Source organism: Phoenix dactylifera, chromosome 6 (assembly GCF_051530095.1).
Source record: "Phoenix dactylifera cultivar Ajwa chromosome 6, Ajwa_hap1_PhDact_Kaust_v1.1, whole genome shotgun sequence".
Lineage (NCBI taxonomy): Eukaryota > Viridiplantae > Streptophyta > Magnoliopsida > Arecales > Arecaceae > Phoenix > Phoenix dactylifera.
The window spans coordinates 35838988-35855817 of NC_143195.1; the positions used below are offsets into that span (position 1 = coordinate 35838988).

The following is a 16830-nucleotide window of genomic DNA, read 5'->3' on the forward strand; positions in this document are numbered from 1 at the left end:
AACCATTAGCTTTTTAGAAAAAATATTTTTTTATAAGAATTTTTTTTTCTGAAAATCAAATGAGTCCTCAACGAAATAAATTATAGAAGCTCCTTGTTCCTCCAAATATAAGCATTTCTTGTGGCAAAAGGCCCAATGGCAGATCTTCCACTAGCAGTGTGGGTGTGCTAAAGTAAGACCCCTATGATATCCGGATAATATTTTCAAAGAAAAAGATCAAAGTAGATATATTTTTCTAATGCACAATGTCTGGAAGCTTTGGTATAAAGTTTTGCTGCATAATGATACACAATTCATTGCAGTCTTCTGTCTTGCTGAGCACATCGAATTAAAAGAAATTCCTCTTCGTCTCTTAGGGCTCGTTTGGTTCGCGGGAAGTATTTTCCTTCCTAGGAATATGATTCCTGGGAAACAAATTCCTAGGAAGAGGATGCCTAGGAAAGTAATTTTGGCATGTTTGGTTGACCATGGGAAAGTGACAAATTTCCAAGGTACTTATGTTTGGTTGGCCATCCACTTTCCTAGGAAAGTTATATATAATTCCTATTATGCCCTTAATAAAAATTAGGTTTTTAATGCCTCTTTAATGCTTCTTTAATGCTGAAAGGACTTTTTGGGAAAAAGTAAAAATGGAGTGATTCCCACCTCATGGGAAAGTAACTTTCCCATGTTTCTCATGGGAAAGACTTTCCCATGAAATGTGGGAATCATATTCCCATGGGAATATAACTTTCCCTTCTCTCTCCTTTGAAAACTCCAACCAAACAAGAGGCATCTCATTACTTTCCCGTTGACCACACTTTCCCCCCTTCTTTTCCCGCGAACCAAACGAGCCCTTAATGCTGATAGCTTTTACTTGTAGTCTGTGATGAGCTAGGACCGACTAGGCACGAGCAAGTACATAATGATATCACAAACATAGTATCTTAGCATTCATTTGAAGCAACAGAGTATTTCCACTCTTCTTGTAGGCACAAAGATTCTAGTCTCCAAGCAATTGGATGTCATATTAATTGTCAATGGACTATTGGCGGTCTCCATGAATCTGAAGCAACATTTAATGACAAGGTGAGTGGTAGAAGTTACTTGCATGATTATATTATCTACATTTCTAGCATACTCTCCATCCCATTTAACTAAGATTTATATGAAAAGAGTTATTATTATTGTTTCGATTACTCCACATGTCACCACATCTTTTTTTTGTTGGAAAATGGTAATTCATTTCTAACATGGGACATGTCTAGCTATTTTTTGCCATCAAAATCTGGTTTGATAATCGGGAGACAAGAAGGGTGCTAATCGATTTGGCTATAATGGAAGGTGAAGCGCCGGTCTGCATACAAAAAGAAGAATAAAAAAGGTTGCCAAGTTCATCCGGCCGGAGGACCTCCGATGATGAAGTCAGATAGGGCTCTGAAGAATATGATATATAAAAGGATAAAGGAGAAGAAGCAGAGGGCTAGTAGCTTTGTGGTCATGCCTGGGCTTGAGTTCTTTTTATAAATGAAGAGTTTGTATTCCATAAAATTTAGAATTTAGGAGCTAATTTATGCTTTTCCTTTTATAGATTGATCCAAAAATATAAATCCAACTGAAACTTATCCTCTGCTGTGCCATGTGGCCGTCTGTAATTGAATTGTCGGATTTTGAGCACATCGCCATCCAACGTTAAAATAGGCACAACCAATAGATTGGCTAGCTGGAAATATAAACACAGTGGGCTTCAAATCATTGCAATAACACCATTTGAACTCGAGAGATCGAGTATTCTTGCCGTGTTGATTGGAACACTCGCCATCACTTCTTACACATACTTGTAGCTCCACTAAGTCTTGAAGTTGAAACCATGGTATGTGATAGCACTTGCTAGAATATTATGGCAGTTATTGTGATGGTACAGGATTTTTTTGGCCATTATCTTCTTATAATAGCCGATTTTTATACAAATTTCACTATTCAACTAATTAAAGTAAGTTTATAATTCATTTCATAAAAAATAATTTTAAACAATAAGAATTGAATAATATCATTATTTTAATGTTTTTAGCTATTTCTCGATTGTTTTCTGCAACTTTAAATTTCCTTCTAAAATCATCTGACCTCTGTTTAGAGGAATAAATTAAAAACTTGATGTGCTAAATAATAGTCATTAAATTATTGGTGTTCTTACATCAGACGGCAAAGAGAATGATTTTTTTGTCATGATTTACTATAATTTTCATTGTCATCAACCACAAATATTAGCATGAAAAGTCTAAATCTGTAGTCTTCTTGATAGCGATGTAGTTGACTATGCTCATGGGAGTTCCTTCTTTTTCAAGAGCTTTATCATTCAAAGATGGCTAAAACCTGAGGAATCCAAATGTATAAGATTAAAGGCACACAAGAAGATTGGCTGTGGTGTTCTTTCTTCTTTTTTTATGGATCTTATTCGATAATATCAATGATATTATCTTTGTAACCAAAAATGATATTTATCTTCCTCACCGTTCTAGATCTTGTTTTGCAACACGAGCAAGTCTTTGGACCTTTAAAACTTGACTATGGATTGTAAGGGAAGGGCAGCGAAATTGTCTGCGAATTTATTAGGTTTTATAAGTAGTAATATTAGTCCTCGAAAATACATTTAAAGCAATCTTATTTCAGGGTTTCAAAGATTTTATTAGAAATACAATAATACAGTGTTATAACTGCATTGTTTGACGAATATCTCTCATGCAGAAATAATTTTATTCTTGAATCATAACCTCGATCATGATTGAGCCATGCATGTTCCCTCATTTAAAAGAAAAGGATTGATCCATACATAGTCTACTTGGACCAATTCCTTGATGTAAACTGAAATTGACCGTATACATCAAGTCTAGCTTATGGCATACGTAAAAATTTAATTATATCCAGAAACACCAACAATAGATCATTATTCAACTATCTAATTATCTTAAAAGCAGCCCAAAGCAATGAAGAAGGCTAGTTAGCCACTCGAATTGAAGAATGGCTGGGTCAGGTACATCCATGTGGCCCATTTCCATGGCCATGTCCGTACGTACACTCCCGTAATATGGTATTTCAAAATACTGGCCCTCCCTATCTCCGTGACTCCGTGGATAAAAACCCAGTTATTGTTTATTTATGTGATAACTTGTTTCAAGCAACAGTTTCTTTCAAGAAACGGAGACATAGAGGAATGGATGTAAGGGATCTCTGAGCCGCTTCTTCTTTTTTTTTTCTTTGTTTAGGTGGCACGAGTAGATGCCCTAGAGTTAGAAGTGCAAATGGGTCGGTCTACCTGACCCGATTTCTTGTTAGGTCTTAATTTTGGATCCAGACCCAACTCAATTGAAGATCGGAACGGGTTGGTAGCTATCTGGAGAGAGGAGAGCGAAGAAGGGGAAGAAAAAGAGGGGGGCAAGAGAGAATCGGGACTCGACCTCATGGGAGAATAGAGCGCCACTTGTTCCTCAGCCTTAGCCCTCAGGGGAGAATCAAGACTCAAGAGATCAAGATTCGAAAGAGAGAGCGAAGGGGCGTATGGCTCTGGGTGAGCCTTGGTTGGAGGCTTAATAAAGCAGTGGATGGGCTTCGGTACTCACCAGTGGGCCTGCAGGCCTAAATGGGTAATCCAATTTCAGATTAGGTTGGATCGGGTCGTTGGATAAACGATCCAAAAAAACGGATCGGGTTCAGGTCAGATCGATATTCAGTAAACCTAGATCCGGCCCAAAAAATAGAACATGTTCAATTTTAGAACCCGACCCGCCCCACGGGTCCTCTAAAATGGGTCGGGTCGGATCTAACCGAATCGGGTCAGGTCAGGTCATGGGTCAACCCAACCCATTTGTAGCCTTATTTGGAGTAGATACAACATATGACATCAGTATGAAGAACATCTCGTAACTGGGATAAGACCTGTTAACCTGGCTTTAGAGTAGATACAGCATATGTAACATTAGTACGAAGAACATCTAGTAACCGGGGTGACCCTCAAAACATCCAAGGGGACCCTCATGATGGCATCCAATGTGAGATGAGAGAAAATTAGGTCGAACGGCGCTCTAGTAAGCCAACAGATGACAGTCCTTGAGTCTTCCCCTAGGATAATACTAGGAGTTCTCAAATAGTGTAATGGCATAATCAAACCCCCCTTCTCCGAGCACCTCTCACACCTCAATCAGCGGAACAGTAGTACCATTGAACCACTTTGAATCTAGAATCCTGAAAAACATAAACCATCTATAAAATGGTGGTTTACCTTATTATTCCTGGAAGGTAAATACAATGAGCTTCAAATCACTGCAATAACAGCTTTAGTTTCTTCTTTTCTTTTGAGAAATATCTGTGTTTCCAGTCTAAAATATAAACCTCCAAAATGCTGCTTTATTAGAATAGAATTGGAACCACCAATGCTTGATGAAGGAATGAAAACTAAAATAGAATGAAATTGGAATATGAACTAACAAACACCAAAACAAAAGACGGTCAAAATGGTGTCAGGGAAAGACAACCAAAACAACAAGTCCAAGATATCAGTCTTCTTCTTCCTCCGGGAAGCGCATGTGCTTCCCCTCAGGTGCAGGAAGCCCCCTCAGTACCAAAACATTCGGCGAAACAGCCTTCTCCTGCGCCGACTTCCGCTTCTTGACCTTCGATCTCGTCGTCGCTGTTGTAGATGAACCGTGTGTGCTTGCCAGTGAACTCAGGCAATCTCACCACCTCCTGCACCGACATCTTGCTCAGACCTTCACACAAATTGTTGAAAACCTCACCGTCTTCTTCATCAACAACATCTTCTTCGGCTTCCTCGTCGTAGGTTTCCTCTTCGTCTTCCACGATATCTTCGCCGTCGTCCTCTTCAATACTTGCACCGACCTGAAGGGACCGGATAGAAGAGATGTCATCATCCTCGGGTGATTTCTCTGGGTTACTGCTGCTTTCACTCCCTCGGCAAGTTAGAGACGACGACATCGTCGAAGCATCGGATATTTCTGACTTCCCAGGGGAGTCATCAAATAGCAATGCTCGGCTAATCAGACACTCTTGCAAATCGAGAGATTCCTCCTGTTTCAGATAAACAGATGAAACAGTACGTACTTAAGTAATTTGATGAAGGAATTTTAAATCCTACGTAAAAATTTGATCAAGATGAAATGATAGACATAATAAGTGAAATTAGTTTTAGAGATGCACCTTACCGAGTAATTAAGAAATAGATAAAAAAATTAACTAACATGAGTGTTAGAATTTATTGATTGATTGAGTGTTAGAATTTATTAATTGATTGAGTGTGCCAAACTTAGTCAGTCTTATCAAACTTCGTCAACCTTCTAGTATTACATTGTAATTGACAGATAGAAATATAATTCTCTTTTCTTATTCTTCTTTTTTTCAATAATGAGGAAGAAATTTTAAAGGCTAGCTACGAATGAATATGAAGAATGATAGACAAAGTGGAATTAGTTTGAGAGGATAACCGAGAACGGCAATCCATGTATATGAAATAAGATACTTGAAGAATAAAAGATCAAAGGGAACTTGGAAAACAGCAATCATGTTGATTTTTGTTATAATTTCAGCAGCCCACCATCTAGGCATTAGGAAAAACAACTGAAGGAAAGCTCGAATATTTCCAGCACCAAGTTATATAATAATTCAAAAAAAAAAAAAAACATGGAACAAAGCAATGAAATGTTACTTAGAACCGTAATTTCCAAACTAACAAATAAGAAAAAAGGGAAGAAAATATAAAAGAACAAGTAATTCAGACCTGCTGAGGAATTGTGGCATCTCTAATAGCATAAGGCATCTTGGCATCATCCGGAACACCATCTTCCTTCAACAAGCCTGGAGTAGGGGCACGAAGCTGCTGCGCCGATGAATCCACAAGGCCCGACAGAGCCCCGAACGATGCTGTTGGATGCCCCGAAGGATGGTTATTGACAAGCTCAGTTTCTTCCTCTACCTTCTGCAGAAGTGCCTTCACCTGGCCCCGGAGCAACGCCTCGCCCGACCCAGGAGTCCGTTTGGCTCCAACCCTGCTCTTCACCGCCCAAGACGAAGGAGTCTTCTCGATCAGGCTCCCCGTCGCAAGGCCTACGATGGGAGAATCGTTCGTGATGTCGAGCAGTGCCGCACTCTCACCATTTCTTGAGCTTGCAAAGGCATCATCTTTCTTGTTCTTCTCTGCTTTTTTGAAAAAGAGGGAAGCAGCAAGAAGAATTACCCACAAAGTCGTATAACAAAAAGAAGAGAGAGCAAGACCAGTCTTTCCCATATAAAGAGGGAGGTTTTTGCTTACGAGAGGCAGCGGAGGCCTGAGACCATGTGACCCTTCTCATGGATGATGGGGTTTCCATTGCCGGGAGGAAAAGGTCACCTGGAAAACAAAACCATTGCACGCAGAAAAATAAAGAATCATCACCAGCAAAAGAGAAGCTTTTTTTTTTTCGGAGAGAAAGGAGAAGACTGAAAACGAAAGAGCTAAACAGGCGAGGGATCTAACGGGTTCTCATCCTCACCTGAATAGGTGGGGAAATATGCCTGTTAAAAGAAGGAAGCGGGGAAGGGAGGAAAAAGGTGCTGAGGTTTTTAAAAGATTTGAATTGGGGTGTGCAACGGTAATATGACCGTTGGAGGCCGAGAGGTGTATGGCTGGAAATCACACCTTTCCTGTATTGGAATAGGGGAAGGATTTCTTTCTAAAAACTAGCCGTTGAGGGGGGGAATGTACGCAGAACTTTCCTTCCAAAGTTGCTTGATAGGTTTGAGCTTTGGTTGAAGTGACCCGTCGGTTATGGATGGCGGGGACAGAAGGGGCGCGGGCTTTGTCATCAAGGACTCGCATACGAGAGTGGTGGCTGCTGATGGATATCAGCTCTATTACACCACTGTTTTTGGAGCCGAGTTGCGAGCGACTTAGGCGGGCATTCGCTAACGCTCATCGCGTTTTGCGGGCTGACTCTATCATTATGGAGGGTGATTCGGCCACGGTGATAGGGTGGATTCAGGAGGTCCGTGTGGTCTAAACGGGGACCACCCATTGCTTCAGAATATTTGGTTGATGGCTGGAACGGAGTGGCGTTCCAAGCAAAGCACGTTTTTAGGAAGGCCAATGGCGCGGCGGACTGGGTAGCCGCTTATGTGGCTAATCATTCTGGTAACCCATTGTGGATCTCGGATGATGAGTTGCCCAGGGCATTCTGGGATGTGTTGTTTTTGATTTTGTTGGATGTGTCTGTACTCGCATAGTCTAACCTGCCCACCTTAGCAAAAGCTAAAAAAAAAAAAGCCCCGAACATGACTAGGGGCTGCACTGGCATGCGATTTTAAGCCCATTGGGCATGATGTAAACCAAAGTTTAGCATTATTCTTGCATTTTTGTGTTTTTTTTTTAGGTACAACAGCTTCTCACACTCGATGGGTGTGAATGCGGCCAATAAACTCAGAAAATAGAAGGCTGCAAAGAGACTCCCGGTGCAGACACGTGGTCCGTCTAAATAAAACCTCTCGAGTGATGAGCAGCAAAGGAGACAATACATTCAGCAGCACAGTTTGCCTCTCGATAAATATGTATGGTCAGGTAGGAACTGCACTCCCATGGTAGTTGACGAATATCGTGAAGCAGCGACTGCTTTTCAGTCGCGCACCCCTGACCCCAAACCCACTCGATGCATTTTTGTGTTTTAGATCTCCACCATTATATGCTTAGTATTCCTTTTAAGCATATAGGGCTAAGGCCTTCTTACAGTTGCTTCTGAGATTGAAAAAGATATATATTGATGCATTTTGCTTGCATGTATTTTATATGCACTGAAAAAAAAATCCTAATAGTTTGTTTCATAATGTTACGATTAATATTTTTGGAGAAGAAGCACACTCTTCTAACGTATTATATGTTTTGATAATTTCAGGATTTAAAACTCATAAATATGAATTTAGCCTAAAAAGTATTACTCTGTTTCAAATTTTTTTCCATGATGAATTGGATAAATTAATTGTGATTTAGGCCCTTCGAGAAGGGCTTCAATCTCTGCCACAGAATGATAAAGTAGCAGGCTGAAGAAGTTTTTGTAGGAAAGAGGAAACTGGTCGCAAAGAAATAACCTTGAAAATTTTATGTAATTTGCTTCTTGTAATTTAAATGAATCATGTGGAACCTCATTCTTTCTTTTCTCAAAAAGAAAAATATTTGTTGATATAAAATCAGGGCACCACTTGAACGGCATCATAGAAGTTGCTTATGCAACTAGATGTGGGATAATTGCTGTTCTTGCCCTTGACTACAGGACTCTTATCCTCACATAATTTTTTTTAAAAAAAATTGAGAATAAAAGAGAGAGCCCACTGTATGCTTCACATAAAAGAAGGATAAACTATACGTACACCTATCGATCGTCAGGCGGATGAATGGTAGTATGAGGACTCTTGCGGATGTATATTTAGTCCTATATCAGTTATTCACCGAAAAGATTTGAATATTTATACATGACTAAAGAACTCAAAAAATATTTTTTGGCTAGTCTTTTTGGGCAAAGTTTTGGATTGTGATAAATAGTATAAAAATGAACTCGGTCCATAGCCTATGAACTATTTTTAGTCTATCAGTGAATAGTAAAGATGAAGTGCCATCAAATAATGCAGTATTTGTGGCGTCCACTCACACTTGAGGAATCGTGCTAAAAGTGGCATGACCTATTGGACCTTGGGGTCTTTTTCAAACGGCGCGGTGACAAGGACGTTTACAAGGGTAGAGCCAAAAGTGCTGGTCACACGCTACCAAGCAATGGGCACCGCTAGGAGCCCCTTTGGACAACCACCCTTATATATCTCGTCTTTTTTTTTCAACATGACGACTATAATTACGCAAACCATGGATTCCACCACTTCCGTTTGTTGCAAGACTTGTTCCAGGAGGGTCACTGAAGTTTAGTGATATTCTAAACAAGCTTAAAATACTCAAGGTTCTTCCCCAAAGTGTTAATGTAAACCATGATTTCAATTTGTATTAGTACCAAGCATTCACCAAACATAATATATATGCATAAAATCTGGGCTCTTATCATCTCGGCCAATATAAAGTGATGCTTTTCGAGATATCTAACTTAAGGACTTATTTGATGTAACAACTCAGGGCCTCATCCAAAATAGCTAGCCGAAAAATATTATTAGGATTTCTTGATCCTGTATAAATACTCAAGATCGATCCAGCGAATAATCGATGTGGAATTAAGCACATGCTCGCACAGATCCTCACATACTCCTCCTTCAAGCTCTGACGTCCTCATTAGGTTAAGAGTTCAAATCCATTCAAATCTAATCACAAACATCGGGATCGGCCCGTGGTCGCTCTAATGGATCTGTGCTGCAGTATCTTCGAGTCTACCTAGGTTATGGGTCAGGTCCGCTCTGATACCATTTGTAACAACTCATGACCTCATCTAAAATGGTTAGCCAAAATGTATTATTTGGTTCCTTGATCATGTATAAATACCCAAGATCTACCTAGGAAATAACCGATGTGGGACTAAACACATGCCCGCACGGCTCCTCACATTTGATTCATGGAAATGATTTTTTCCCACTGAATTTTTTTTTGAAAAAATAATTTTTGAAAATATGATGTCTGAAAAAATGATTTTAGCATGTTTGGTTAATTATGAAAAAGTAACATATTTCAGAGTGGCTTATATTTGGTTAAGCATTAACTTTTTTGTAAATGTTGTAAATATTTTATTATACTCATAATAAAGGAAAAGATCTTATCCATGAATTTTAATGGCTTAAGAGTACTTTTGAGAAGAAAAAAATTATAGTCTCCAAGCAGTAAGAAAGTAGCTTTCTCATGTCCCTCATGAATTTTTCTTTCCCATGAAACATGAAAATTTTATTTCCATAAAAATGATACTTTTATATCCCTCTTCCTTAAAAACTCCATCCAAACAAGAAATATTTATTTATTTTTTCGTTGACCACATTTTTTTCCTTCTTTTTCCGCAAACTAAACGAGTCCTAAATGACACCAACACATCGGTCAATATTTTTCAGTCATTATTATATATTTTTTAAAAAAATTAATTAATAAATCTCAAAATTCATATGTAACTATGATTATCAAACTTGACTTCATAAATTTTTTTTTCATCCTCTATCAGCAGAAAGGTGTCGAGATTAATTTCGGTCCCCCACCAAGATGATAGATATATTATTTTTCATAAATGAGGGACCATTATCTCAAATTTTTAGGAACCACAATCTTCCTTTGAATCTATCCTATACCCTAAAAACCTAGTGCCCAAACCTATGAAATGTTAAGCATTTAGTGCTTCAAACCAAAAATATGAAAGGAGCCTCAGGGAAAGGTCCACAACCCTTGTTCGATCTGACATCCCTACTTTCCCTACTTCGAGCGTCTGCGCAGCGTTACGTTGGATACCATCTTCCGACCAAGTCCTTCGGAATTACTTATCACGGATTGCATGCGACATCCCAACTCCTGACCCCATTTCATTAGCTGGCAACAGCTCAGCTTCGACTCCCTATTAACTCTATACCTAGTGATTAGCCAAAACCCAACCCGCCACATTCACCCTATCATCTAATCACGGTCCACCTCATCTCCACTCTTTCTTCTAAAAATGTGAGGATAACATCAACAGCTTACATCATGCCCTTTTCCCAAATTCGTTTAATGATTGATTTGTCCATGTTTTATTGCAAGGTACAACATGGCCAAACAATGCGCAAACCGTAGAGTCATTTGAAGTCCTCTATTGGATACATGGACAGTTTTTTTTTTTTTCTCCCGCTAAAACGAATGTATCATATATAGCAGGTACCGATATACCTAAAAAAATAAAAAATAATAAGTTCCGAAAGACACTGGATTATCTTCTCTCTTCCAGCCATGGAGTCTCTCCAGAATGGTTAGTCACATAAAAGACTATCAAATCTGCTGCCCCGTTGGCCTCTCAATACACATGCCTAGCTTGCAAGGCCATCTCATCCCTTACCATCGTCCGAATATCTCTAAGGAGTGGATGGTAATCACCTACCCCTTCCACACTCTGCTGGATCCATCCAATAATAGTAGCCGAGCCGCCCTCGAGCACTATAATATTGGCTTGCACCACGTGCCATGCCAAGCATACCTCAGGCTTGAACACAAAGAGATACAAGCTATTCTTGACCTAAATCAGAGCTAGCTTCTTTTGCTCTTTGCTTAAAGCAGATATCTGCCCCAGATGGTGCTCTATTGTGTCTAATAACATTCCTCCAAGACAAAAACTAGAAGATAGCACAGGCCCAAACAAATTAAACGGCTATACTCATGCACCTCTTCAAGACCATCCAACAACTTCTGCACTCATATAAATAAACTATATAGTACATGAACTAACCCTTGGGTTTATTTATAATTATTACGTACACATCCATCTGAAATGAATCAAAAACCTAAAGCGCCAACTGCCCCTTTACATTGACCCAACTTCAAATAAAAACTACCAAAAATCGAATCAACAAATAGTAAATAAATACAACCAGGCAAACCAAACGCCGACCCTACTCGAATGTACCCAATAATGACATGGAGAAGAATATGTCCGACAACCTTACTGTGACGTATTAAACCAATGATTACTTCAGACATCCGGCTGGTTCGTGGGGTCGGAAGCGGCCGGCAAACGGCTCTGGCGCCGGGACCGGCGTCTGCGGGGTCGGAACTTGGTGTCGCCCGACGCCCAAAACCTCTCCTGCTCCGAGGGAATGATGCTGCAGTCGGGTAGGGTGTTGGGATACCGAAGTGTGTCGTAGCAGACGGAATAGATCATGTAACGCTCGCGGAATCGGCGCATGGCTGCGCGCTTTCGCGGGGTCAAGATGGCAAAATCGGCAGCCATGAGCTCGGCGTCGGCCTCCGTGCAGTGCTCGGCGGATGGCAGCTGCTGGATGGGATCGACGCGGCAGCCGCGGAGGACCAGGTCGGAGAATTCAGCCACGAAGGGGGCGTACTTGTACTTGATCTTGTACGCCCCACCGGCGGTGGCCCACGTAGAGCCGTCCCATATGGTGGCGTAGACGGACATGGGCTTGGATGGGTACTCACCACCCATGGCGTCGCTCCGGACAACCTCTCTTATCGGGGTGTGGTCGACGTAGAAGCTACGCATCAATCAACAAATCAACAGAACAAGATCAAATCAGACGTTGTTATTGTTTCTGTAGATTTATTTAGATAAACTAATTTATAAAACAATCGAGATTTGGGAGTAAATGTTATAGTGGACGTGGAAGTTGCATGGTTAAGATTATCTGCTCATAAAAGACCGAAATACTATTGTTTAATAAACATCCGTTGGTATTTCTTGGGAAAACTTGCTGCAATAATGAAGACTATCTATCAGCTCGAGTCTTAATTAATTTGGTCGGTTTTTTGTGAAATAAAAGAACTCTTTCGACCATTCCCTAAGAATAAAGTTGATGAAGATGAGCTCAAAAGGATAAATGCTATACGGTGGCCCTATAACAGTGTCCTAATACAAGGTGCACGACGAATCGACGTAAGCAATATATGCATGGTAAAAGGGTAACTTGGTAGACGCAAAAGAAGGGGATGGCTTGCGATTGGCTGCAACTTCCCAGCTATTGCAGCAAAAACCCGAGACATGTATCATAAAAGGGTGGGATCAGAGACATACATGATGTGGGTGGCGGTCCAGAGGATGGAGTAGCGGTGGGCCTCCTTGGTGGGGTCAAAGGGGAGGATGTAGCGCTCCTCTCGCCCCCGGCTGATGCTGCCATTGCCGTAGACATTGGTCTGGATTCTCCATTTCTCGCCTCTAATGTTGCCCAAGAACTCGAAGTCCAGCTCGTCATGCGTCTTGGGAAAAATATCCCCATTAGACGTCTGCAATATTGGATCCAAAGCAAGAAAAGAAACATCCCATTAAGCATAGTCGTCAATCAGATCTAGCCAATAATTTAAACATCGACTCCATAATACACAATCAACTCCATAATATATGTCTACATTCATGTCCTTAACTAGTTTTATTTGTATACATATACTAAAAAGTTGATGCACCTGTTTTGAGTAATATATATACTGTCACACGTAAGTTGACAAGGAGAGCATTGTTTTTAAGTTTCTAATTGATACTTCTAGCCATATATCTTGCTCGCTCGTTCTACTTCATGGCAAAGTTGGAGCATACGACTATGGGAACACATGGGTTGGGTTGCACAAGGTACGTACAGATGACGACTTATAAGCTATAATAAATTAATAATGACAGGAATAATAGTTCAACACGCAGCCTTTTGGACTTGCAACTTGCAAGGTCCATGTGCCATTTACTGCTCTCTGAAGCCTTCAAAGATATGGGTTTCAATGCCAACCAACATTAAAACATGAAAACATGAACATGCTATCCAACTTTTTATGCGTCACCCAATCAAGTTAACTACGTGTCCATGATCGAAGACATATAATTCCACCTGCCACCCAGTTATCAAATATGGACGCCAAATGACCAAAATATCCCTGAAGCTTTGCTCAATTCGATCCCAACACTTGATGGTGCCCCGGCCGTGGTTCGGCGACCAACTAGAACGCCGACTTTACCCTTTTTTTTATATTAAGAAAGAAGAATGAGGATGGCTCGTGACGAAGGAGAAGGGCAATTCGTCATTTAACAGTAACGGTAGCAAATTCTATATCGGAGGACCAATAAAACGATACAAGAAGGAATAAACGGACGGCGTTACTCACGTAGAACGCAACGACGACTCCCGCCGTGTAATCGGATGGCAGCTTGATGGAGGCGCTGAAGAAGCCGTGGTGATAGAGATCGGATGATATGAAACCCGCACCTGATCATCGTAATAACATACCCGATAAGTGACGGAGAAGCAACCAAGACGGCAACAGAGAGGGTGACGGAGAAGAAGAAGAATTACCGGAGTAACGGTTGAGGAGGAGGCGGACGGTCCTGCCGTCTGGGGAACGGGCGAGGTTGCCCTCCCCGAAGAGGTGGGAGTAGCCCTCGTCGAAGGCGAGAGTCGTCACGTTGAAGACGGACGCCGTCGCCGTCGCAAGGTGGAAAAAGAAGACCAGCGCCGTCAAGAACCTCGAAATCGCCATCGCCGTTATCTTTGCTTCAAACTCCTTTTTTTTTGTGCTTCTTTTTTTCTCCGCTTCTAGTATTTCCGATTCGATCTCTCCCGGTCTCGCGTCTCCTCGGCTTTATAGAGGGAATGGACGGAGATGGAAGGTTTTGGGATCGAATATTTTATTTTCCCGTAGCACAATTGAAGCTGGACCGCGTGATCTGGCAACCACCCGTTTGAGACACTGATTCCCTCCCGATATTTACGAGATTGCCACCATGATCAATCCATCCTTCTATCTGGACCGTTGGATCGGTGTCCTCTTCCTGATCAGGGAAAGTTGGAGAGCATTGTGGAGGATCTCGGTGGAAGGTCTCGTTCTCGGGTACATGGAAAATGACGTGAACCTGCTCCGGTGTCCAGCTTTGACTAAATTTTCCTTAACAAATTTGCCCTCATAGGATCCTCGTTGTTCGGCATGGTCTCCGTTCACATTGGAACTGCTGAGAGGGTAATATAGTCATTTTAGTATTGCAATAACGGACGACCGGGGAGAGTTGGCGCATCCGACAAGAAAGGCGGCCGCGTTCCTTCGCACGAAACCATCATCAGACCGTACAACGATCGCTTTGAGATCCATGCAGATAGTTGGAAGAACCATTTAACATGCTTCGAGATCTGTGCTGGATGCCATCCACGGCTATTTCGGCGAAAGAAACAACCAGAACATCCTATTCGCCGAGATAATAATTAGATGTTGATTAAGACATTAAGTCTACCGTCCAACAAATCATTAGGCAATTCATTTTTTTCCCACCAATCATATCAGTAATTTTCTACAAGTTTTGCAGCGAATCATAATCTCCGTCGCAATCCGCTAAGATGCTGAGGGTTAGGAAATATTAACGGAGACGCTTCCCCCCACCGTTCGTTCGATAATGATGTAACTTTGTTTAATAACTATGTCCTACTATTTAAGAAATAGTGGCCTCTATCTACAGCAACACAAAACGTATAAGGAGACGCCACCCTTCCTTTTAAATAACGTAAACAGGTAGCATTCAAACTTCAAAAGAGCTGGCGGTGGAGTAGTAGGAGGTAGCAGTTTCCGGAACCCCTCGTTAATTTATTAATAATCTCTGGGTCTTCTGGACTTTTTCTTATTTCGATGCAAATAAGTTTACTAAACATCAGATGATACCAACCATGGGAATAAATGTTTTGCACCCACGGGACCATCCGATCAATGGCTCTCATTTCATTGTTTATTTATGTCGAGGCCCATCCAGTGGCTAATATGCGAAGAGTGATCATAGAGAATATATATGTCCTGCTGTCAAAGTTGGCGTTAAATAGATGTCACGGGCTAGTTGTTGTTGTTATTGTTGTTGTTTAAATTACTTCGTTTGGCAAGAAAGTCATTCGGTGGTCCCAAAAGGGGGGTTATCCTTCTGCATGGTTATATAAAAAAATTAAAATAAAACTTGTGTAGCCTTCAACATGGTTATATAATAAAGGTAAGTCAATAATTTATATTTACGCTTGTATTATTATAAAAGGAGGGGTAATATCATCAACTGCCTCAAAGATTCCAATCAACCAAACCCTCAAACCAAAGCCGCCATGTCTCGTCTCATTCTTTATGCTTCTTCTCCCCTCATGAATGAAACAAAATCCTTCAATATAACTTAATAGATTGATGGCTTTCTCTCAGAATTAAACTTAAAGAAAAGTTTCGAGAAAAAAAAAAAGAGATGATTTGTTATAAAAGCTCCGCATGCATAATATTTATTGCCTGGCAATGCAATTTATATATACGGGAGGAAGACCAGTAGAGAAATTTTCTTTTTTAATTATTGTTTGTATTTTTAAAATAATTCGGGTGCACCAACTCTATTGGACCCACCGATGGGCTGCTCTCACGTGTCCCACCGGCGCCGACCTCTTGACGCGGCTTGCGACGGGCCAAGTGACACGCCAGGTGGGACGCGTGGACCCGGCCTCTTGAACGAACCCGATGACGGTACGCTTCACGAGGGTGGTTGACCTACCACGGGGCTGGAATAAGTCTTATTCTGTATAGAACGCAAAAACGAGGATAAGTTCGAATTGGCTTCGAAACCGACAGCTGTCTAGGAGACACTAAGGTGGGTCTACTTATTAGATGGATCAGGTACAGCGGACCAGCCCAATAGTCATTCGCTGGGGCAAGGGGGAAGGGAGGGTTTGGGCGGTGGAATAAGCTGGCGGCCAACCATCTTGGAGATTGGAGAAGGCTTGGAGATATGTTTTTACAATCACACATTAACTCATCCTCTCAACTCCAAATTAATACTCTCTCTTTCTCTCTCTCTCTCTCTCTCCGGCGGTAAAGTAGTAAGGCATCTATATAAAAGGATACTTTCAATAAACCCTTTGATACCACAAAGGGCTCGTTTGGTTCACAGGAAAAGGAGGGGGAAAAGTGTGGTCAACGGGAAAGTAATGAAATGCCTTTTGTTTGGTTGGAGTTTTCAAAGGAGAGAGATGGGATAGTTGTATTCCCATGGGAATATGATTCCCACATTTCATGGGAAAGTCTTTCCCATGAGAAACATGGGAAAGTTACTTTTCCATGAGATGGGAATCACTCCTTTTTTATTTTTTCCCAAAAAGACCCTTCAGCATTAAAGAAGCATTAAAGAGGCATTAAAGACCTAATTTTTATTAAGGGCATAATAGGAA

The 16830-nt window shown here is 41.0% G+C and overlaps 1 protein-coding gene and 1 pseudogene across 2 annotated transcripts; both read right to left on the bottom strand.

Moving 5' to 3' along the window:
- Positions 1-4353: 4353 nt before the first annotated feature.
- On the bottom strand, positions 4354-6512 carry LOC103717103 (uncharacterized; annotated as a pseudogene). The gene is made up of 3 exons (XR_015988279.2): positions 6299-6512; positions 5768-6186; positions 4354-5061 (listed from the first exon to the last, which is right to left on the bottom strand). The product of XR_015988279.2 is annotated as an uncharacterized LOC103717103 (transcript).
- Positions 6513-11345: 4833 nt separating this feature from the next.
- On the bottom strand, positions 11346-14259 carry LOC120110789 (putative xyloglucan endotransglucosylase/hydrolase protein 30). The gene is made up of 4 exons (XM_039126386.2): positions 13957-14259; positions 13769-13869; positions 12696-12904; positions 11346-12159 (listed from the first exon to the last, which is right to left on the bottom strand). Exons 1-4 carry the CDS (start codon positions 14138-14140, stop codon positions 11640-11642), a joined length of 1014 nt encoding a protein of 337 aa, XP_038982314.1. The 5' UTR covers positions 14141-14259; the 3' UTR covers positions 11346-11639.
- Positions 14260-16830: the final 2571 nt, after the last annotated feature.

Bases quoted from the DNA above. Each gene is read 5' to 3' on its own strand.
- LOC120110789 (XM_039126386.2), bottom strand. From the start codon at position 14,140: ATGGCGATTTCGAGGTTCTTGACGGCGCTGGTCTTCTTTTTCCACCTT. The intron at 13,870-13,956 runs GTAATTCTTCTT...TACGATGATCAG, and splicing joins CCTCCTCAACCGTTACTCCG to GTGCGGGTTTCATATCATCC. The intron at 12,160-12,695 runs GTATGTCTCTGA...ATTGATGCGTAG, and splicing joins TGGACCGCCACCCACATCAT to CTTCTACGTCGACCACACCC.